Raw genomic sequence first — 24842 nt, forward strand, 5'->3', positions numbered from 1 at the left:
CATCTTGGACATCTGTGAGTGCCTGGACATCTTTGTTATAAATTGTGGGTTCTGTCTCCCAAGTAAGCGCATATCCTCATTCCCCTCAACTATAAATCAGGCTCCTCAGTCCCCTGCATTGTAAATCCCCAGGCCTTCACACTACATTTGTCTTAGCTCACCATTCACAGCATTGTAATGGGCTAGAATATGATTTGCCTCCTTCAGCTCTGCTTTCTCCAAATGTGTGAACTTGGAACATGTGCAGGGACAGGTTGAGGTTGTGGGCTGCACCTCTAGCAGGTGCAGATCATTTTAAGGGATCTTTATGATAAGGTGCTTAGTGAATGAATCAGAGCACTGGTTGGATAATCTGATATAATCTGATGTCCACATACTCAATCACAAGAAAGGGACACTTTGCTGATGGGTTGCAGTGAATCATCTTTGTGCAGTTGCTAAAGGCAAATGTCTGGTTACCTTACAATTGTGTTGGAATTGAATTGAATCAATTGAATTGATATCCTGTCAGTGAGACATATTTTGTTTTAAAGTGTCCTTCTTTATAGTAAAGCCTAACCAGGTTTGATGTTTTCTTTGGATCATTCATAGTGATACAAGTGAGATAATCCCAAGAATTAACATTTCTGATTCTGCTTATTGAGGCATACACTGTCACTGGATGCTGACAATCTCATCAACTTTGAGGAAGTGCTGACTGTAAAATGGCAAGTTTTGCAAAACATAAAGGACTGGTATAAACTTCATGTACAAATAAAATATAAAAACTAGTATTTGTTTCATCTTAAATATTTAAGAATCCCCAGTAAATTTCCAAGAATGCACAAATGTATAAACTGCCAAAAGTAAAGATAAAACCAAAAACATATATCTACAGTTGCTGCCCTTATAAGGTAATTTGTGTTCATTTCTCAGTTTGGATCTAGACACAGCTGTCTCTAGACAGCCACATGACAATAAACAAACCACCAGTGTATTTAATGTGTTTAAAGACTATAATATAAATATTAAACATGTATATTATATATATATATTCATACCTACCTCTGTCAGCTATGTCTTTAATGTAGGCATTCATAAATACTTTTTCAAACCATTCACGATCCTGATAACTTTCTTCTATGTCCTCAATATCGGGAATATCTGAACCAGCATCAATTGGGCTATCAAGAATTTTAACATACCTGAGGGAAAAGATAGATTATTTAAAACTTTCATTAGAATCATAGGAGATATCATACGACTATTAATTTATTTACTGCAGTACTCTGTGTAAACATATATTTTTTAAATTGCATCTTGAAAAGAAAAACACAGGAAATTAACCAGATTTCTTAGAGATTTAGACAGAGCTCCAAGCAAATAGACTTTGCCATTGTTTTGTATATCCGCAGAGCCTCCTACCTATGCTTCCGAGAGATAGGACAATTGCACCGAAACACATGCATTTGCTACAGTTCCACTCCTGAGTATAACTATGACAGTGCAATTAAGTTATTTATCCTCTGGAAATAAAGGTTGTGAGTAAATTACTGCTATATATGAACCTTCAATAGTTCTTTGTGCTGAGCATTTTAATTTAAGTTATTTTACTAGTGATATAAATAATAAAGAAATAGGGATCAGTCACACTAATTGCCTAAAATATGTACTGAGTGCTCGAAAGTAACTAAACTCTTAAAATTGTAAATCTTGACTGGATATTGACTGTATGTGGACCGAATGTGAATGCTAAAATACCATCCTATTTCCTCAGAATTCAGTCCACCAAATTCTGAATTAGCTTAATTAAAAGGGCACAAAAATTAGCCTATTGCTGTATTGCACAATATATACATATACATATTATCTATATATTTTACAGTACATTGATATGATAATTTTACATAACCTTATAGTATGTCATAAAAAGGTTTTCCTAAATTATTTGCATGGATGATATTGACATCCAAACAAATTAACACATCAATGAAATTTAATAGACCAAATTAAATAATGTTTCAGCCAAATTGATTTGCCAAGATATTTTTTTCTGCCATGCGCAAGTTTAACCTTATGCAACTGAATTGTTATAGTAATAATTCAGATTGATCAAAGACTTAGAATCAAGTTTGTAAAGCCAGTCCTGAATAACTTTTTCTTTATACTCCTATCATATACAAAGTATATCTTTATAGTGCTCTAATTGGGATAAATTTTCATTGTAAGTTCAGATCTACAAAGCACACAACCAGCAGATATACACTTTTCCTATCTGAGTTTCTCCACTCCCTTACCTCCTTATTTACCTCATGTATAGCCTATATACATGGTAGTGTGTTTAAAATGTAATGTAATAATAATACTCATCACAACGATGATAATAGTGATAAAATATATGTGTAGCTTTTCTAAATGAATGTGATTATACCATCTAAGATGAATGGTCCACTTGACTTCCAACAATGTGTATATATGGGTGTAGAGTTGTGCATTCATATAATGACACTCTGGATATGTGTCTTGCAATTTTAATTGCATGCAAATAAAATAAACGAATACTGAATTCTGGTTTCTTATAACATTATTTTGTAACAATTTTTTTCTCTATCTAAACAAGGATCAACAAAGAATTCGTGATTTTGTTTTTACAAAATACATAAATATTGACAATTATAAATTGCACATTACTTTGCAGAACACAAAAATAATTCAAAGATCAGAGGGACTGAGAGAAAAACATAGCCAGGTTGAACTTCCTCTCCTGAGAAAACACATCTTGTGGCTCTGCTTGATGATATTGCCATCTTGAGAAGAACCTGGTTACTTGTGTGTTTTAGAGTGTTGCCATGAAGTCCATTTGTGGCATACCCTACTTCAAAGTTATCTCCTGAACACTTCACTGTTCATTCTCCCAGATTGATGTGGGATGGATTCAGGTAATCTGCTAGGTGATTCTGCTTTCAACCCCTGCAGATTATTCTTAACCCAAATTATTATTGGCTGGAGTTCGAACAGTGGTTTCCTGCTTCTTGATATTCCCTGATGGTTGAGATACGATGCCACTGACCTTTTGTCTGTCCTTATCAATACCCACTTGTTCTGCAAGTGGTCTGTAAATGATTCCACTGCCTTGTAGACTGCTCCCAAGATGTCTGAGTGAAGAAACTGATACTGCACATTCCATACTTTTGTTGAGGTGTACTCCCCAGCCTTGTAACTGGCATCTGTAATTATAGTTGTTTACTGTGGTTCTTCCGCTGCTTAGGTTTCTTATTTGAAACCACCAAGTCAAACAGAGCTTGAGTTCCCGTGGAATTACTATAAATTGTTCTCATTCTTGTATTTTCTTCTTGAATTGTTTTAAGACGTTTTCTTGCACAGGCCTTTTTTTAAGCCAGTGAGCCCATCTTAACAAAGCAATATTTGATGCCTTGAGAAACGTTTGTTCTGAATTGCCATGTCTTTGGTATTTCTCTAAATTCCAATCTGTATCCTTCTCTTATTATGCTCAGGACCCACTAGTCTGAGATATTAACAGCCCAGTATGGATAAAACAACCTTCTACCTATTCCGTTGGGCCTGGTGAACATCATAAAGATGCTATCTCAGTTGGCTATATCTTCTTCCAGATTATCCACTCAAACCTTAAGCTCTCTAAAGCTGGATGGAGACCTGAACCAATTGACAATGCCAAGTAAGTATTTACTAGATGTACATTTAGTCTCTTTTCCATAAGCTCCCTCAGTGAAGCCATGCTATCAATCGAGTTGTTCTTTTGGCTTGCCTGATAACGGCCGCATCAATCTTAGGGATTGAATTCCAAGACTTACATTCCTTGGAATTTAAGTGGTACATCCTTGGAATCCTTCTCTTTAGAGATAATTGTATTTCAGGCTTATTCCACTCTTTTTGAATTATGTTCCTTAAAACTAAATGCAAAGGAAAAGATGGCCTTGATGATCTGAGGTCTTCAAAAAAGATATCTGAAGCAGAGGCTTCTGATCTTTTCTCTGGAATTCTTAGATTATCTCTAAGAGTGCTTAAAAATATAACCATGTGCTGCTAAAAGACACACCCAAGTGTACTGTCACTTAGTACACTTAATATAAAATACTAACAAACGGTCTCACCGGAACTCTCAGGTGCTGATGGTGTAACAAACTGCCTGTACCCAGAGTGGTACGTTTGTCTGAAGATTCCTAAATTCCCGCAAGGTTCATGTGAATATAGCACTCTTTCTATCGCTTACACAAACATCAGTCGAGAGTTGATGAAGGGTACAAAAGGACTGGTTTATTATGGCCAAGTTGCATGTTTATATACACAGACCCCGATTATGAGGTCTCCAGCAAAAACATAGGTAAGCCCGCCCAGTGTCTGGGACATAAGTGAGTTTGCTTTTGCTTAAACTAATTATCTCCCAGACACTCAAGGTACAGTACATAACACATAAACCACCCCAAAATACATACAATATTGATACGAACCCCCACAAGTCCCTTATCTCCGGATAGCCTGGATCTGAGTGCCAAAGTTTTGCAAATAGCACTCAGATCCATGTAGTATAGCCAAATTGCCACTGGGGTAAAGTTTTGACCGATCTCACATGTGGCTGCTGCTCAAAATAGTTCCTTAAGAAAAGAGGTAACGACTGGTCAACTTTCATGAGTTTCTATGCAAGTACAAATGACGGTTCCCCCTGGCTCGTAGAGAGTGAATGTTCCCCTCATTCGTGAGTGTCATTTCCCCTAAACAGTGCTCTCCTGGCTTGTCTTGGAGAGGAGCAGGCAATGGTATGCTTCTCCCGGGGTTCGTGATTTAAGGTGTCCCACTTAGAGTTCCATGCAATCAACGACCAACTACCACTGCCTGCGTTCAGAAGACAAAATGGCCACCATTCACTAGAGCATGTGTACTCAGTTGTAAGCATGTCGGCCACCCAGAGAGAGCTTTCTGGTTAGGGGTTTCTTCTAAGTTAATGAGCCAGGGGTTTGTTGGTGTTCAGTAGTTTGAAAGTACTGAACCAGTGGAAAACATATTGGATTTGGTAAAACTGGAAAGTTACACAGGGAACTTCTTCACAGATGGTATCCTGGGATTGCAAACCAATTCTTCAATGAAATGGATGGTTTGTCTATATAAGTATTGGAGAACTTACAGATATTTACCAGAAAATTATAGTAGTGATTAGTCTTTCATGATTTACCATGTTCATTGGATTTCAAGAATCATTTTAGTCCCATCTGCAGTTCTTCCGTATTTAGGTTGACCGAGTGATCAGTCAAATTTCAAGCCAAAATGTATTTAAATCATGAATCAACTGAAATGCACACTGGGCATGCATGTTAATTTGTGCCATAAAAAGACATAATTGGTGGTAATCTGACTCGGTTACTGAGTTGTATTTTCTATACTAAAATTTTGCTGAGGCCAACCAACATATGGCCAACATTTTGGCAATCTAAATAATTTACTATTTTTGAGAAAAATGGTTAGCTTGAGCAAATTTTCTTTTGTTGTCCGCATGTCTAATGTCTCAAAATTTAAAGTCTCAGTTTGGGTTATTAAATTCTGCTATTACCTTTTAAGGTAACACTAATGTTAGGAATACAAAATGTATTCCTAATGTTAGAGTGTTATCACAACTATTTTTATTATTGGGTTCCTCTTAAATAAGGAGATTTACTTATCTTTATTCTATCACCACAGTCACTCTGCTTCTACTTGCTGAGCTCATTAATAGTGATGTCCCGAACTGTTCGCTGGTGAATAGTTCCCGGCGAACATCGCTTGTTCGCGTTCGCCACAGATGGCGAACACATGCGCTGTTCGGTCAAATTTGACTGTGAAATAATAGCAGTCAGTTTCCTTCACACGTGTGCGTTTCAAGGCCTGCCAGGGCACAGTGTCACACCATTGCAACTCATATCTGGTGTAACAGTAGTGTACCTTTTAAAAAAAATAATTTTTTGACTGTAATAGATTGAATAGCAGTTAGTTGTCTGCCAGCGTGTGTGTCTGGCTCACAGCGTATACTGTGCCCACTTGCCCAGTGCCACCACTCATATCTGGTGTCACAATAGCTTGCATTTAACAAAAAAAAACTTTTTGGACTGATATATAATAGCAGTCAGTTTCCTTCACGAGTGTGCGTTTCAGGGCCTGCCCAGTGCCACCACTCACTCATATCTGGTGTCCCAATAGCTTACATTTAAAAAAAACTAAACTTTTTGGACCGTAATATAATAGCAGTCAGTTTCCTTCACGAGTGTGCGTTTCAGGGCCTGCCAGGGCACAGTGTCACACCAGTGCCACTCATATCTGTTGTCACAGTAGCTTGCACGCATAGTACCACTAATCGAAAAAAAATGACAGGCAGAGGCAGGCCACCCCGCAGGGGCCGTCGTGATCGTGGTGCTGTGATTCCCTTTGGCCCTAGAATAATGGCCAGTGTTCAGAGGCCACGTTCTGAGGACATAGTTGACTGGCTAACACAGGACACCCAATCTTCTACAGCTTCCGCTTGGAACCTCGACGCACCATCCTCCTCCAGCTTAGCTTCGGGCACCTCTCAAGTTACCACTCGCCCGCCTGCTGCCACCACCAACACTAGCACCACAGCCACTTCACTTGGTATGTCAGAGGAGTTATTTACACATCAGTTGGAAGAAATGAGTGATGCGCAACCATTATTGCCAGAGGATGTAGATAACAGGGATATGTCTCAGTCAGGTAGCATTACACACGTACGGTGTGATGATGATGTTGTACCCACTACTGCTTCCTTTGCTGAGTTGTCAGATACAAGTGAAGCGGTTGATGATGAAGATGCGTCCGTGGATGTCACGTGGGTGCCCGCTAGAAGAGAAGAAGAACAGGGGGAAAGTTCAGATGGGGAGACAGAGAGGAGGAGGAGGAGACGAGTTTGAAGCAGGGGGAGGTCGTCGCAAGGAGCTAGTGGCACAGTCAGACAGCATGCATCGGCACCCGGGGTCAGCCAGACAGCACGCCAATCAACGCATGCTGTTGCCACCACCAGAATGCCGTCATTGCAGAGCTCAGCATTGTGGCATTTTTTTGTGTCTGCCTCTGACAATGCAATGCCATTTGCAACCTGTGCCAAAAGAAACTGAGTTGTGGGAAGTCCAACACCCACCTAGGTACAACTGCTTTGCGAAGGCACATGATCGCACATCACAAACGCCTATGGGATCAACACATGAGTACAAGCAGCACACAAACTCAAAGCCGCCATCCTCCTCCTGGTCCAGCATCTTCAGCCACGTTAACCACTGCTGTCCTCCTTGCCCCAGTGTTGGGGCAAGGGTCCATCTGACCACTGATACCTGGTCTGCAAAGCATGGTCAGGGCAGGTATATCACCTACACTGCGCATTGGGTAAACCTGCTGATGGCTGCCAAGCATGGAATGCGTGGCTCTGCAGAGGAGTTTGTGACACCGCCACGACTTGCAGGCAGGCCTGCTACCACCTCCTCTACTCCTCCTACTCCATACTCTTCCATAACCTCCTTGGCTGAGTCCTCTTCTGCTGTTGCGTCTTGCTCCACATCAACGGCACCACCCCAGCTCCCCAGGTACTGTTCCTCATCCCAGATACGGCAGTGTCACGCCGTCTTGGGGTTGACTTGCCTGAAAGCAGAGAGTCCCACCGGACCAGCACTCCTGTCCGCCCTGAATGCACAGGTGGATCAGTGGCTGACTCCGCACCAACTGGAGATCGGCAAAGTGGTTTGTGACAACGGAAGAAATTTGTTGGCGGCAATGCATTTGGGCAAGTTGACACATGTGCCGTGCATGGCACATGTGTGTAATCTTATCGTACAACGCTTTGTGCATAAGTACCCAGGCTTACAGGACGTCCTTAAGCAGGCCAGGAAGGTGTGTGGCCATTTCAGGCGTTCCTACACTGCCATGGCACACTTTTCCGATATCCAGCGGCGAAACAACATGCCAGTGAGGCCCTTGATTTGCGACAGCCTGACACGTTGGAATTCAACACTCCTAATGTTCGACCGCCTGCTCCAACAAGAAAAAGCCGTTAATGAGTATTTGTATGACCGGGGTGCTAGGACAGCCTCTGCGGAGCTGGGAATTTTTTTGCCACGTTACTGGACGCTCATGCGCAATGCCTGTAGGCTCATGCGTCCTTTTGAGGAGGTGACAAACCTAGTCAGTCGCACCGAAGGCACATCAGCGACATCATACCATTTGTTTTCTTCCTGGAGCGTGCCCTGCGAAGAGTGCTGGATCAGGCCGTAGATGAGCGTGAAAAGGAAGAGTTGTGGTAACCATCACCACCAGAAACAGCCTTAACAGCATCGCTTGCTGGACCTGCGGCAACGCTGGAAGAGGATTGTGAGGAAGAGGAGTCAGAGGAGGAATGTGGCTTTGAGGAGGGGGAGGAAGACCAACCACAACAGGCATCCCAGGGTGCTCGTTGAGGAGCCCAGGGTGGCTTTGAGGAGGGGGAGGAAGACCAACCACAACAGGCATCCCAGGGTGCTCGTTGTCACCTATCTGGTACCCGTGGTGTTGTCCGTGGCTGGGGGGAAGAACATACCTTAAGAGAGATCACTGAGGACGAGGAACAGGACATGAGTAGCTCGGCATCCAACCTTGTGCAAATGGGGTCTTTCATGCTGTTGTGCCTGTTGAGTGATCCTCATATAAAAAGGCTAAAGGAGAACGACCTGTACTGGGTGTCCACGCTACTAGACCCCCAGTATAAGCATAAAGTGCCTGATATGTTACGAAATACGGCAAGTCGGAAAGGATGCAGCAGTTCCAAAATCAATTAAAAAGTATGCTTTACACAGCGTATAAGGGTGATGTCACAGCACAACGGGAATCTAACAGGGGAAGAGGTGAAAGTAATCCTCCTCCTCCCACGACCACGCCGGCAAGGACAGGACGCTTTACAGACGTGTTGTTGATGGATAACATGCAAAGCTTTTTAAGTCCTATGCATCGCCACAGCCCTTCGGGGTCTACCCTAGGTCGCCTAGGTCAAAAAAGTCTAGATTACCTCACCTTTATTAAGATGAATGAGGGATGGATCCCGAAGGGACTGACAGTGGGCGATACATTTGAATAAAAAAGGCCTGATGAGGGGGACTACTTAACACACCACTCCTATCTGGTGGCACATTAGATTGCACGCGCAGTACCCCAAATTTGAAGTAGGAGGACCGACCAAGCATCTTTTTCCATCTCCCACTTCCTAAAATCGATGCCTTATTTACACGTCCCCTGATAGGGGACGTAACAGGGATTAAACTGATAAGAATAGTACTACTTAACACACTACTCCTATCTGGTGGCACATTAGATTGCACGCGCAGTGCCCCAAATTTGAAGTAGGAGGGCCGACCAAGCATCTTTTTCCATCTCCCGCTTCCTGGGTGGAGGAAGAGAGACCTTCAATGAGATCAGTGAAGACAAGGAACGGGACATGGCTAGCTTGGTATCCAACCTTGTGCAAATGGGGAGTTTGCGGTTGTGCAAATGGACTGTTTGCGGTTGTTTGCGGTGCGTTAAACGGGGAGTTTGGTCTGTCACTGTGAAGCGGGCGTATCCTTTACACTACCTGATCGATACAACATCATACCTGATGTTTTAAAGCACATTATTCCAAACAATTTAGGAATGTTAGGTGATTTATGCCTTTTATGGATTAAAACCAGACTCATCAACTATGTAATTTTCCATGGGAGTTTTGCCATGGATCCCCCTCCGGCATGCCACAGTCCAGGTGTTAGTCCCCTTGAAACAACTTTTCCATCACTATTGTGGCCAGAAAGAGTCCCTGTGGGTTTTAAAATTCGCCTGCCCATTGAAGTCTATGGTTCGCCCGGTTCGCCCGTTCGCGAACCGAAAATTTTATGTTCGCGACATCACTACTCATTAATATTAATGCTCTCAGCCAATCAATTGCTTCCCCATAGGGAAGCATTTGGGTGCAAGCTTGTATGCATGACAATCAGCATCTCCTCATAGAGATGCATTGACTGTATAATTTCATATGGGGAGTACTCGGCACCTCCATGTAGAGTGGGGAGACACAATCAGCAGGTCTTACTTAGTGGCTGTCCCAGTGATAGGTTCTAGAGATGGTGTTAGGCAGCAGTGTAAACTTTTTCAGAAAAGGCAGTGGTTTGACTGCTGAGCCTGCAAGGACAAGTTCTTTGTCTCAGAACCACTACATTAAGTTATAGTGGTTATGGTGCCTTGTGTGTCCTCTTAAACACTGTAGACATATCACTCATTTGTATTTCTTCCAAAGACATAAAACAATAGTATTTACATTTAAATTATCTTTTGGTATATGTATATGTTGGTAAGGTTATACAACTTTTAAATAAAAAAAATAAATAAAACTGTTTTGTAAGATTGGGTTCTTTGATTTTATTTTTTAATTTTATTAGTAACATGATATGTTTAAAACTTTGCAGTATCAAATAATGAAGTTTAATAACTCAATGACCTCACAAACAACCCCTGTATTTATTAATGCAATAAATACAACATAGAATTCATGCATCAGTGAAAATTTTACATATATCCATATGCATAGTGTTCACATACAAATTGGATTTTGGCTGTTTGCTAAACATATCTACTTGTCCTCATTACATTATCCACAAGGGCGAATATATCAAGGCTAGGGTTTTGGCTTCCCTTGTGTCACCATATGATTTGTGTGCATGGGACAACATTTAGCTAGAAGATATTAGCAAGAAGCTCACTGATGCTCATATAGTTGTAAGATATATTATATTTCCTCTTTGTGCTCATTTTTCTTCTTTAGATATCAATTTAAGCATCCAGGTCTAGGGTGGAGAACAGCTGGCAGTACTGGCAAATTTATATGCATCGTGTGAGTTATGATACACAACCATGTCAATGAATGAATAGTGCAGATTATTAAGGATAGCATATATAGATATTGATATAGATGTATATGACAAATTTCTGACACGTCTGATCCCTTACCCTTCAAAATGGAGGATAAAGGAGTGGTGCTATGGTGCATGTATCTGGCAGCATGCAATAAAAACAGAGCATTAGTTCTCTTGAAATGCCTTCCCATCGGTGAAACAAAGACATCTGATCACATCCTGTTTACCCTCAGAACGGCTTCATGCAATAAGATATAAGTTAATGAGCATACATCTGGCATGTGAGTTATAAATTATAGATACTGCTGATCTCAATAGGCACAGTTCATTACTGCCAACCAACTCAATTGATGACACATTTCAGTCCCTACGGAATACAAGAAACGTTGTCAGTGAACTACAATGTAACATGTGCAAATGCAGCTAGACATTATCTAATTATTTTAATTGCATTTATTTCCCTGTCTGTCTGTCTGTTTGCCTGCTTGCTTGTCTGTTTATTTGTTGAATCAAATGGCTGCGGTTTAATATGGGTAAATCATATGTTACATCCTTATATTGGGGAGATATTACCAATTATTTATGTTTTTTACAAGTTTTGATTATTCTATCCTGCAGTGACCTGATATGTTTATTAGCATATCCTCATAAGTCTATGTTTATATAACTCATCTCAAGTTTTCAATGTTGTTGAAAATTGGTCACTGATTTAATTTATTTTCCTAGCAATCTTACCATTCTGGGATAAGGTGTCATTCAAAACTGTGAGTGATCTAGTATATTTTGTGATGCATGACACACATATAGCAAAGATTTTAAAGGTTCCAACACAAATGTCTATTTGTGCAATACTCTGGCCCACACACTTAGTCACTAATGGAGCAAAGAAAGAAAGGAAACACATATTTCCCGTACTAACACATATAATCTTAGATGCAAGATAGTTGGATTGTAGAGGTACAAAGCCCACTGTGACTCAGCTGCCTAGTAACAGCATCACATTTATAACCCATTAGTGCAGGAGTTAAACTACTAGCACAATAAGTTTGAATACTCTTTAATTTTCAACTTACTTCAGCAAAGGGTTTTCCACTAGAGCAGATGGTATTTCCACCAGTCTATCTCCACTAACGACCAGCAATCTCAAATTAGAAATATTAGTCAGCTCAAGAGGAAGGTAAGTGATCTCATTTTTTTGAAGGAGAAAACTCTGTAGCTGATCTAACCTAAAAAAGATGACAAAAAATAACTGATAAAACATTAATAACATATCACAAAATAATATATATGTTCTTATACAAAACAAGTGTTTCATAATCAAGTATAGTAAAATATAGTTGACCGAATACAATTCCACAAAAAAAGTATTTTGCTCTAACCAGCTTTCTTATTACACATATTTGTCACAAAGAATGATTTCACATCTTACAAAATTTTAAGCAAACATTATTCAAGTAAACACACAATTCAATTTTTAAATGTTAATTTTATTTAATAATAGTAATACAAAAGTTAGCCACAACTGCCTGGCCCTGTATAAAAATCTAATTGTCACAGTGTACTTAATAACTGCGTGTGCCATCTTTAGTAGTAACAACTGTGGATGAATTATGGTCCAGTCTTCTTTGCAGAATTGAGGTAATTAATTGGATGGATTGCACGTATGAACTGCTTGTTTAAGGTCTCACCACAGCATCTCGAAGAGAGATTTGTGACTTTAATTAGGCTACTTCACACACAACCTTAGTTTTGTTCTTGTTGAACCATTCCCAGTTGGACTTACTCTTTTTTGAATCAGTGTCATGCTGCACAACCCAATTGTGTTTCAGCTTTAGATCATGCACTGATGACCCTGCATTCTCCATCCGAATTTTTAAGTAGAGAACATAATTCATGGGCCCTTCATTGATGGCACATCTTAAAAGATTTGAGGCTGCAAAGCATCCCCATAATGTTTGACTTTTAGCATGATGTTCTTGTTGTTAAATGACAAGTGTACTTTATACCACACATAACAGGACATGTATGTTGCAATATGTTTCACTTTCTAAATAGAAAGTGGAAATAAAAAGGGAATAACTAAAACTTTTTCATAGCACTTTATTTTCTTTTAAAAACCATTATGTGTATTTGTTGGTAATTTATTGTTGTTAAGTCCCTATAAGTCTCCACTATTAAAAGTGATAGAATTCTATTGGTGTCCTGATGGCATCTGCACAACGAGTGCATCAAATAAAGAGAAACTAAAACCGCTTTAACAATTTTCATCTCACAGTACTTTTAATAAGCAACAGACTTTTGGTAATGAAGACCTAAATACTCAATACAAAACATATTTCGAAATATGAAAAGGTTTACAGAGATCTACAATTTATTTGTCAAAATTATAGTAATTATAGAGTGTAATTGTTGAAAATAAAACCATTCAGATTTCTTCTACCAGCAGTAGACTATTTTTAGTTAGCTTTTTCATAAAATAAATGATTATTTTTTGTGTGTGTTCTCAAAATTGTAATAACCATTTCAAAATATATATTAAAAAAATATTTCCCTTTAACCATTAGATAAATCATGATAATTCAGGATTATCATGGTAAAATCCTCAAATAAGATGCCAGAATTGCTGTTAATAATGATTAGTCTTCTTTTTTATCTTTTTAGGATTTTCAATGCCACCAATTAAAGCTGAGAACTTCTAGTAAAAAAAGTTTAGTTTGGGTTTTTTTTTTAAATTTGAAGCTTTAATTTATGATTTTATCTTTTTAAAGGCATGTTCAAGAGTGGCAAACTCACATCAATAAACTCATTAGTAGATTTTACAATAGCAATAATCATAAAAAAAAAATCATAACTTTTATTTAGAAATGTTCTCATTTAATTAATATATTTAAAACTTGTGTTGTAAAGGTATTTTAATTAAATCAAACTATGTAAACACTATAATTTAAATTAGACAATAATTTTTAATTCTTTCTGGGCTGTAATGTTTCACATGTATTGATTATGGGAAGATTTATCAAGGCAGAACAGTTGCTCTTTGGGGTAAAGTTCTAAAGAATGTCCAATAACCATGAAAGCCCATAGAATAAATCAAATTTTGCTAATTTAATCCTGAATAACATAGTTTAACTTTGATAAATCTCCCTTTTCTATTCCTATTTGCCTGGAACCCTATATTTTTTATTCCTTATAGGTGAGAAAAGTCTGGTATAATCACAAAGTGGCTTTGTGTTGGCACTAGTAAACTAACAGATGTTTCCAACTAGGCTCCTATATAAGTACCTATTGAAAATTTTGAACTATACTAGAGAAATAAACAGGTACTTCTTTAATTTTAGTAGAACTACAACTCCATCTTCAGTGAGCATTTGACGGTGCAGGCTGGCCAAAGATAAGTGAACTTGTGATTTAATAACTAGCACCGCCTGTTGACTAGGCAAGCAGTAGGATTTATATTTTCTCTTACAGCTTAAAGAGGTCAAGCGATGGCAAGTGTGATTTGACACAAATGCAACTAAGATTGACAAATATATAATTCGTAAAATTCAATATTCATTAGACATATGCATAGTGAAAATGTTTGGATCAGCGGAATCAAACTACATTTTTTTAGTTCAGGAGGTTCGAGATGATACCATATGGCGTTTTGATTCAGACATATTTTATCCTTGCAAATGATTTAGGAAAATTGATTCATACAAACCAAAAGAATGATAAAATAGGCCGTAAGTTGGGGAGCTGCTAAACCCTGATGTAATCTAGTCTGGTCTCCCAACATACAAAGTAAAAAAAAGGGATTAGGGGCACACCCAGAACATGCATTTATCAGCAATGGTACTACCATAGAGATCAGAATTTAGACACCAACTCCTTTAGGGTTGAGCACCCTACACCACCATTTTGCTTCAGATGCACCTTTGGAGGTGACCATAAACCATAAGAAAGTATACTTTTGAGGAGGTTATGGACAGCTGTCAATCTAATCATAATTTTCATTTGATACAGAGTAGATATATGATATATATTGTTAGTATATACATCAAAGCACTATTACTTTAATTGTTTAGTTTTGATATTGTATTTAAAAAAAAAATATTATGTATCACAATCATTTAGCAATATATATATTCACAATGCTCTTACAACAGATTAATTAAATATACTTTAGCTCATTTAGTACTAGTACTATTTAATATGTCTTAAAATTAGGGTAGGACCCACCGATATTGAGTACTGTGGCGTAGTGGTGGGTTTAACACGATATGGACATATGGTGGAACTGAATCTCCGTATTTGTTTGTTGAGACAGGTGATTTTAAGTAGCTTTGTAAAATTTAAAACTGTTTTTGTGTGTGCACTGTTCCTTAATCTGTATTTTGTATAAATGTTGGTCTCTACGGTGGCACCATTGCTGAGAAATGCACGTTGCGGGTGTGCCCCCAATTCCCTTTTTTTAACATTATTAGTATGACAAGATCCAGAAAAGCATGTCTTCTAGTTGTTGCGTATATTAATTGATATCTTAAATAATCATTGTTTTAACCCCTTAAGGACTGAGCCAAATGTACACGTTGTTATCAAAACAAAACGTAAACAAAATCTGAAATTTGACTATATGTCTGTACAACCGTAATTCCCCTCTTTCATATTAAGTGCACCCACACTTATTATATATAATTTTATTCAGGGGAAACAGGGCCTTCATTTAACATCACATATTTAGGTATGAAAAATAATTTAATATGAATAAAATGTAAAAAAAAATGGGAGAAAATAAGAATTTTCTTTTCTTTTAGTTCTACGTGACATTTTAACTGTGAATGTCATAATATTGTTTGCTTTTACTGCAATAAAATACACATATTTGTATTCAGCGATGTCTCACGTATAAAACAGTACCCACTATAATACAGGCTATATACCACTCGCGCATAGACAAAGCAATGGTAAAACCCACAATCCTGGATTCTCTGTCTCCCTCAGTATCTGCAGTCAATGTGTCTAAAAAAATATGTGTACTGCTTTTTTACATTGTAATTTTACACTGCTGATTGCATCTCATTTGGTTGCTCAGACTATTTAACAGTCCCTGAGGAAGTCCTTTTGGACAAAATGTGTAGGACCTGGTACATCACCAATTTATTTTATTTTGTTTGTTTTTACAACTTTTTTTTATAAATAAAGCAGAAAATATATACTTTTCAACTTCAAGTCCGGACCTTTATGCTGCAGTGCTATCGCTAGGAAAGGAGAAGTTTTGGATCGTCCCCCAATTTCCATCAGGGGAGGCACCTAAAGGCGATTATATCCTCCTCCATCCTAAAAAATATATATTCTTCAACCTCAAGTCTGACCCATTATGCTGCAGTGTTATCGCTGGGAACGGAGGAGTTTTGGATCAGCCCCCCCATTTCTATCAAGGGAGGCACTCTAAGGCGATTATATCTTCCACCATCCTGTGAGTGAAACCCAATAGCGCATTCTAATTATCTTATATATAGTGTTACACTATCATATGTGTTTTCTTTGTAGATTTACAGCTGTTTCCTCCTTATTTTTGGTGGCATCTAATGCTTAAGCAAGTTTGCTAAATATATTATGCAGAATCAGTGTATAATAGGGTGATAAAAGATAATCAGAACTTGCATAGTCAAAACAGAACAGTGTTAAATCATCATAATTGAGGGTGAGTGATTTAGCTTGAAGATTGCCTGTTACATTAATGTTAATGCCAATCATAGTTGAAAATGTTATAAATCGCAATCATTGACTATTGTTACATAAAAGATTGCAATCTAGCAAATCACTGAATTCAAGTTTCTTTGGTTCAAAATGATGATTCTTCCCTATGGTACAGTAATATATGTTATAAATACTCTGCTGTCATGAAGATGTTTCAAATTATTTCCCATAATACTTTTCTTTATTTCTTAGTTTCTTTATATCAATCCAGGTTTTAACTTCTGAGTCTTCATGATTGAATTTTGCCATTTCTTTTAGTGTGTCACTAAATACATGTAGGTTTTGCGCCGAGCTGTGGAAAGTTCTGACTCTTCATCAATAAAATCATATATTTATAATATTATAACATAGGAGATCAGTAAAGTGTTTCAACTGCCTCCAAGTTCCCCTCACTCTGCATGTCCACAAAGAAAGAACAAACAGCTGATTTGAGCTCTATCAGTGTAATGTGTGTAATAGATCAGTGTGATGCTCATTTTGTGTGTGGCAAGCACATCTTTCCATCACATTTATACAATACCATACAGTTTGCATGAGCATGATGGCTGCTGTTGGCACCTGCAAAAAATATTATGTCCAGAGGGGTGTCAAGGAATAGAGGTTTAACACACAAGTCCTGCGCTCACACTTCCACTAATCTTGGGCGGCAGCAACGACCATAGTACACATCAGCCCCAATACATACAGTAAAAAACAAAGAAAAAAAGTTACCTGCGCTCTTCCCAAATTCACCTTGCTTCCTTGAGCTTCTGGCAAAGATATCTCAAATGAGACAGAGAGGGATATTTTTCTAAACCCCTACATACTTATTAACACTGACTATTAAGATTTATTAAACCAGAGAGCAGTATGTATAATGTGTGTTTTATATTTGTATATAGTATAAATAATTTGTTCTTAGAAATATTTACAGGATCAAAAACATTATAAAAGCTATCTGACAGGCTAAGCAAGATGAAGTGTGTCTAAAGAAATGTTCTTGTAAATGTTCCTTTTTTATTTTAAACACATTTTATAATAGAAGATTTAAGTCTGTTGCAGTAATTTTGTTTTTGGGGGCGGAAGTGTAGGTCACAAACTAGAATTTAAAAACAGCTAGCAAAAGTTCTATAATTAAAACAATATAATGCTGAATTCTATTAGATCACTTTAATCTATCTAATGATTGTAGTAATCTACATGCTTTAATTCGTCATTACACATCATTGTAGTTGTTATGGTACAAACTGACTGTGGTTGCCTTTATGGATTTTATGAAATCATTTGAGAGTGTTTTTTTTACAAAAACTATAGTTCTCCTCGGCAGCATTGTTAATGTGGAATTTATACTATAAATCAGTTTATACACATTAATAAGAATTAATAAGAACAGGTAGATAACCCGACTATTATTACACTACACAATAAAATGTATTTTTATTGTTTTAAGTGGCACTGTCATCATATACTTACCTTGCTTCAATATGTCCATCTTCCTAATCTGCTCTGTTTTTTTCTTTTTCAATCTCTATTAAAATAACTAAAGACAAGTAGGCACTACTTTGTCTTGTGCATTTTTTCTTCTCTTGGCAAAACATGATAAAAGGAGGAGCCACCTTTGCAAGTTTTTTCACTTCATCCCAGCCATTGATAGCAAAGGTATGGTAATATGGCTCACTCATTGTTAAACAATATCTATGGAGGCTCCTCCATATATCTCAGTGTTGTACTCTTGCGCATTGGCAAGAACTTGACGCTGATGTGGGCTCCTGGTAGATGAAGTGCCAGGAGTTAAAGAGGGTCATCAAAAAATGATGGAAGTGACTGCAAGGGACAACTTTAGGTAAGTTAACTTACCTTCCCTTGCATCCTGTGGCCACCGGACATTAAGCAGCTAAGTCACCAGTGGGGCCATTTGCAAATTATGCAAACACTTCAGAAGGTGACAGAACCCGTTTAATGGCAACACAATTTCATGTTCACCTTTTTTTTTTTCAATAAGCACTAGAGGAGTGTACCTAGTGTACCTGTTATATCCTCTTTATTAATTATTTTGATATAGAGTCACCAAAATGTGATGGTTAGTCACATGGAATTATAACTGCAAAATATTGGTCATAAATATCAAGAAACTTTGAGATCTATTCCAAATTGGTAGTTACAATGTGCATAATACAAAATAAAAATTTAGTAAAAAATTGAATTAGGAAAAGCAAAGATATTAACATCCCTTTGTATACAAGGACAGCACGTCCATTTTAGTGGATAACGTGAGTATATTCCCAGGGCCATATGGTCTTTAAGTTCTCCCCTAATAAAGTTGCAGTCCTTTTCACTGTATTTATATGTACTTTACCCACTGTTAGGCACAGTGCTGATGTTCACCACAGCAGAAACTGTTTTGAAGACCATCAACAGCAATTTGAGCCCATTTCAGATACACATTTTATAATTTATCCTAAGATATTTTAAGCAGCTGCCCGTGTCTCCACATAGTATGTAATAAAATGGTACACTGGTTCATATTGTACACTATGGACAAAAATGTATTCCCAATGCATATTATTACAAGTGTGAAGAAAATGTGTATATTAACATTATTAAGCAAGTGCATACGTGTCAACACCTAGTTGCTGTCTCATGAAACTTTGTATTTCTGTATATTTTTTAACTACTACATTACATTTTATTCTTGACCTTTCAGAACTGGGATGCCAAGGAACTAATATAAGCCATAATAAAGTATAATCTGTCTGCAATAGATTATCAAATGCATCTATACAATGTTTTATTTATATTTATTGTGTGTTACATGTTTGTTGTCTGTGAGCTGCAAGCTCCACACAATGATATTTGCGTGCTTTCAAAAGCCAGCTGCGATTAAAAATACATTTTTCTTTACTTTTAATGAAAAACGAGTGCGTAAGTCATTTAATTCTTTACATATGTTTAAAGTAGAGATAGAAATGACATTTCTATAATTTGTCCTTGACCAAATATCTCCTCAACCTATAATTTACATTTCTAGACTGTGTAATTTTAATGGAGATTATATTTTTACCAACCAGACATCAAATAGATTTTCAAAGGACAACTCTTATACGCATTTTTAAAAATTAAGTGTACTTACCTTACCTTTATAGCAAACACATAGGCAGACACTTATTCCCATGTGCTTTGTCATGAACAGATAATATGTTTAACTATACCATAATATACATTATAGTAATAATATTCTTCTTTACGTTATCTTGTGCATAAAATGGTTATAGATTTCAACCAAACTTTGAGCTGACTGCATGTGTGGGGAGAAAAAAATAATTACTTACCTGTCTATGTCTTGCGGAAGATCCTTAAGGTTATTGCTGCTGATGTCCAACCACTGCAACTTTGACATCCGTAAGACACAAATTGGAACAGAAGAGAATTTGTTTGCTGACAAATCTATGAAAGTGACCTTTTTCAAATTACTCAGCTGGAAAAGAAACAAGGGAATCATTCAGGATACTGTAAATAACAGAAGTAGTCCTGTTGTCTTGTACAGCATGAATTGCACTTTAAAACAACTCATAATGCTCGTTTCGGATGTTGTACACTGTTGAGATTTCTTTCAAGCTGTACTTACTGCTTAAAAGGATGGAGTTTGAACATATGTGTCTGCTTATGATATAGCAATGCAAACTCGTAATGGCAAATATTTGTAATATATTTTTTTTAATTCTGATTTGTTCAGAAAATTTCTTAGAAATCAAATTTAGTTATTTTGTCCATTTTATGCTTAAATGATTGTTACATTGATTCATTAGAGCCTTACTCTATGTTTATTGGCATTTTTAGAACACAAATGCTATTTACTAACTGGCATAACTTTACTGTAATACTAATTTATAAGAAAGTCTGAGCCGAGCAAAAGCTGAAGAAACTGCATTGCCACGTGTTACTAAAGGGTAATTGTTTCATGCCCGAGCCATTAATGGTTTTGATGTCTAGTGAGACCATACACCTCGTCTCACTAGACAAGAAGCACCAGCACATATAAATCTTCCAATGCTGCTCCTGTGGAACTAAAAGTGTTAGGGTTTATCTTCAGCAAGATATAAGTATGCAACCTGCTGAAGGAACATGAAGAAAGCATAGACAAACAAATTGTTTGCACCTTAAAGTGGCCGGGCTTAACTCCTTAAAATAAAAAAATGTCAATATATAATATTAAAAATATATAAATAAATAAAAAAATAGTCAGCACACACTCACAATTAGTAAGGAAGTTTTTCCAACAGTGAGTATAAACGTGACCTTGTTCTTCACCAAAACCAAACAAGTATCAAAATAGCAAAAAGTTCCAACACATGATTTTCAAATAATCAACACTCCATTTTATTGGCTGAAGCACATATTAGTCAGCATTTCTACCCATGCAGAGTTTATTGATTTTTTTCTTTTTTGCAACATTAAAAATTGGGAATGCATAAACATTTGAGAGGTGGTGAGAAGCATAGTTTAAATATAATTGTCAGTCATACACTTGATGAGGATGTGGACATCCAAGAAGACATCATACAAATACATTAAGGCCGTAGCACGTCTCATTCAAGATGTCAATATGCAATATCACTAACTTCTTTAGAAGGAAAAGCGCACAGAAAAACATAGATAACTTCAACAAACAAGTATATAAATCAAATAATCCCAATGTGAGAGAGTAGCAATGGTGAGAATAAAACATAGGAAAATACGTTTTTTTTAATGAATACTAGTTGAAATTTAGTAATCCCAGTAATAAATTATAAAATTATATTTGACTTTCTTAGCAGCAGACATGATTGACATATGTCCATATGTTTTATTATAAAACATTCTGTTTATTACAGTCATCAAAGTCAATCAGATTGGTGCTTTTCATTTCAAGGCTCTACCTTTACAGGCCGCAATTAAGATATGTTTGGTTTTAAATTTTAGCTTTTGTTTCACACATATTTGGGAAAAGCATTATGAAGTTAAGTTCAGGTGAAAATGAGATGAGGGTTTCAAACTTAAGTAAATGTACATTATATCTTTGAAAACATGTTCTACATATTTTCTGAGGGTTTTTTTTAGACTTGTTCAGGGTGTAAAACAACAATTGGTACTGTTCAGCTGAATTTCAAAGCCAAAATATATATTTCGAAAGGCAATTCAGACAGCTAAGCGACATGCAAGAATGGCTAATATATTGCCTGAATTAATAACTATGCAATATTAGGAATTATTCTTCTCAATGGTAACTCAAAAAAAAAAAAAAATAGTAAATGAGAGAATCTAGTTTTATAATGCTTGTAATACTTCCAATTTTGTTATCTAGTATTATATAAAAAAAAAATGAAATGTAATTTTAAATAAAATTGTGTTTATCCAAAAATGAAATAAATAAATAAGTGGACAATTGACCACACACTTGCATCTTCCATCCTGAGGAGAACAAAGCTTTCCCACACATCCAGTCTGTTGTATGATTGACTGTCTTCAGTGTGAGACAAAAACAGAGCCCTATTATTCTACCAGCAGCATCTGTAAGACACCGCAACACTGCAACACCGCAACAGTTACTACAAAGAAAGGCATTTGAAAAAAGAAGCAACAGCAAGAGCAAACTTTTTTTTTTAAAATGAAAAGAACAACTGAGTCAGCAATTCGTGGCCCATTCACCTGTTTCACCCTTTCATTTTTTGAATTTTTTTATTTTTAATCCAGATACATAAATAATTAAATTTTGTCAAATCAGAAGAGGCATTGGAAAAATGGATGATATCGCACAGCCATTGGGCAAGACAATATTGCAGCTATCTTTGCATGTGAGCACAATTATAATAACAATTATGTATATAGCACCAACATATTCCACAGCACTGTATAATAGGTAAACAAGACAAACATCTAATTTAATAAAACATGTTTGATTTACTGAAACAATATGCTAAAAGGGCCATGCCCAAACAAGTTTAAATCATAGTCCCATTTTCCCCTGCGGTTCTGACTGTCTGAATTGCCTTCTTAAAATTATTTCAGTGCCACAATTTGTTTGGGCTGAACAGCAGAACAAGCTAAATTATGCCAAAAAATTTTTCGGAAGAATGGAACCATATTTTTTTTTGTCCAGCACAATTCTAGCAGTTAACACTCAACCATCATGTAAGCATAAACTAATTAAATAGACTTAGATTAATGGATTTTAAATTGTGCAAAAACTGTGTTGTGAAATGTCTACAAACATTTCATATATTTTTGTATAAGACACCTATCTCAGTATTTATACCAGAACTGAATATATTGTATTGTGAACAGTGTGTGATAGTTTATTCTTTGATCAAATTTGCTTTGACCTTCATTATCTTCATAACACACCATGGTTGAATTGATAACTGAAGTAACTATCCAGTTCTTGACTACACAGAATTATTATTGTCCTTTTCTGAGAATTGATCATGGAACCCCCCACCTAGAACATATCCTTTCAAATGTACTATATATATGAATTTGCCCAGCATGAGTTCTCAAAATCAGATAAAATTTTATTTTTGTACTTTCGCAAAATTTAAAACAGTAATGCAATCCTAACTGTTTATGATTGTTGGGCAGTTGAGGAGAAAATGAAATTGTTTCCAAATAGTTTAATATATTTTAGACTTACACTCATTACTTTCAGTTATCAGTTATTTAATTTAATAGTGTGTGTATTTTAGCAGTATCAACAACTGATGTTAAGAAACAAAGTTTACACAAAAGGTGTACATCAGTGCCAGTAGCCTGGTTTTAGTGCCAAGAAATAGAACATTTCTACAAAATGTTTGATAACTTTGATAACTAATAATGTTTGATAACTAATATGTGGAAAGTGTGTTTTTAACAAGTTGTAGTTTTATTGCCCTCCTTACTATTATTAGAGTGGGGATTATATAGGGACTATGGACTTTGATTATTTTTAGGGGGGTGGCTACCCTGTGATTGACCACCCTGGAAGGAATGTGTTTTCTTCCTGTTATTTGGGGGGGGGGGGGGTGGACAATGGCAAGTCCTCCCCCTTATTTATAATTAAATTAGGGCCCCAAAACGTAACCCATGGTTGAGGGCTGGGGGGACACTAGGTCCAACCCCTATATTGGTAATATAAGGGCTTCCAACCACCACCCATAGGTGAGAGCAGGGAACACTAGGTTCTCCCCCATTAATGTTAGTGTTGCTCCCATCTAATGACATGCCCCCCCCCCTCATTATTTGCCCCTTTGTTCTTTCACAAGTCCCATTCTCTTGCAAAAAGCAAGTAAAATTTCAATTTGCCATATTCATCCTGTCAGATGCATTCTGTTTATCTATCTCTCAGATTCCTGTGCTTTTTATTGGTTTGGATGTGGAAGATAGTGAATTTCTAAATACTTCCAAATGGATTTTGTACCGACCGAATCCTGACCGCATTATTTTAAATCTGCAAATTGCTAAAGCTGTAAGATCTGTCCAAAGCGTCATTTGGCATTGCAGGAATGATGCTAACAAATCAGTTTTTCCTAGGCATATTTAAACCCTTCTCTCTCTCCTAGCATTCCCTTGTTATGGTGAATCAGAGAACAATTTATATTCCTTTTTTTTTTTTTCAACATATTTGATTTTTTATTTAGTTTTTTTTCATAAAGTTATGCCATACACACATTGACATTAAATCTTTACATCTTGATATCACAGATTATACAGCCAGGCATTAGTTCATCGAAACACATTTCTGATTAGTATTAGTTAGAGCATGCGGTGCGATAACCAAACATTTGCTTGGTGTAAGCTTGCTCAGTTTGGTCCTGGACCCTGAATGCAATCGATGACCCATGTGAGTGGACAGTTGGCCATCGGCTTTCTTACAGTGTTACATCTATTTGTCATGTGTGGCGGCATTGAAATAAAAATGTGTACTACCTAAACACGGTGATAAGGGACTGAAATAAGGGGAGGAGGAGAACATAAGGTGAGGAAAAGCATGAACTAGGGTTCCTGCTTCGTGTATTGGTGTCCAGTCAGGGGTATATGCTCTTTTCAGTTCGGATTGAGCTATGTCTGTTGCCACTGTTATGTGTGCCCGCGATGTACCATAATAACTCATGCTGCTGCACTTTCCATTTTAGAGGCTTTTCCAATGAGAGGCTCTGGCCATTTTAGCGACTGTTAAAAAGTTAACTATCAGTGAGGTAAATTGCTTAC

At 37.0% G+C, this 24842-nt stretch overlaps 1 protein-coding gene across 2 annotated transcripts in view; it reads right to left on the bottom strand.

The window, feature by feature from the left end:
* The window catches only part of LRRC2 (leucine rich repeat containing 2), a 356803-nt gene that overhangs the window by 3316 nt on the left and 328645 nt on the right, over positions 1 to 24842 (bottom strand). For both annotated transcript variants that reach the window (XM_063457177.1, XM_063457176.1), the window contains exons 6-8: positions 19952 to 20097; positions 11975 to 12127; positions 1045 to 1184 (exon numbers count right to left, since the gene is read on the bottom strand). In XM_063457177.1, the coding sequence (XP_063313247.1) occupies positions 1045 to 1184; positions 11975 to 12127; positions 19952 to 20097 (439 nt within the window). The remainder of the gene's footprint in view (positions 1 to 1044; positions 1185 to 11974; positions 12128 to 19951; positions 20098 to 24842) is intronic.

This window comes from Pelobates fuscus, chromosome 5, assembly GCF_036172605.1.
Source record: "Pelobates fuscus isolate aPelFus1 chromosome 5, aPelFus1.pri, whole genome shotgun sequence".
Classification (NCBI taxonomy): domain Eukaryota; kingdom Metazoa; phylum Chordata; class Amphibia; order Anura; family Pelobatidae; genus Pelobates; species Pelobates fuscus.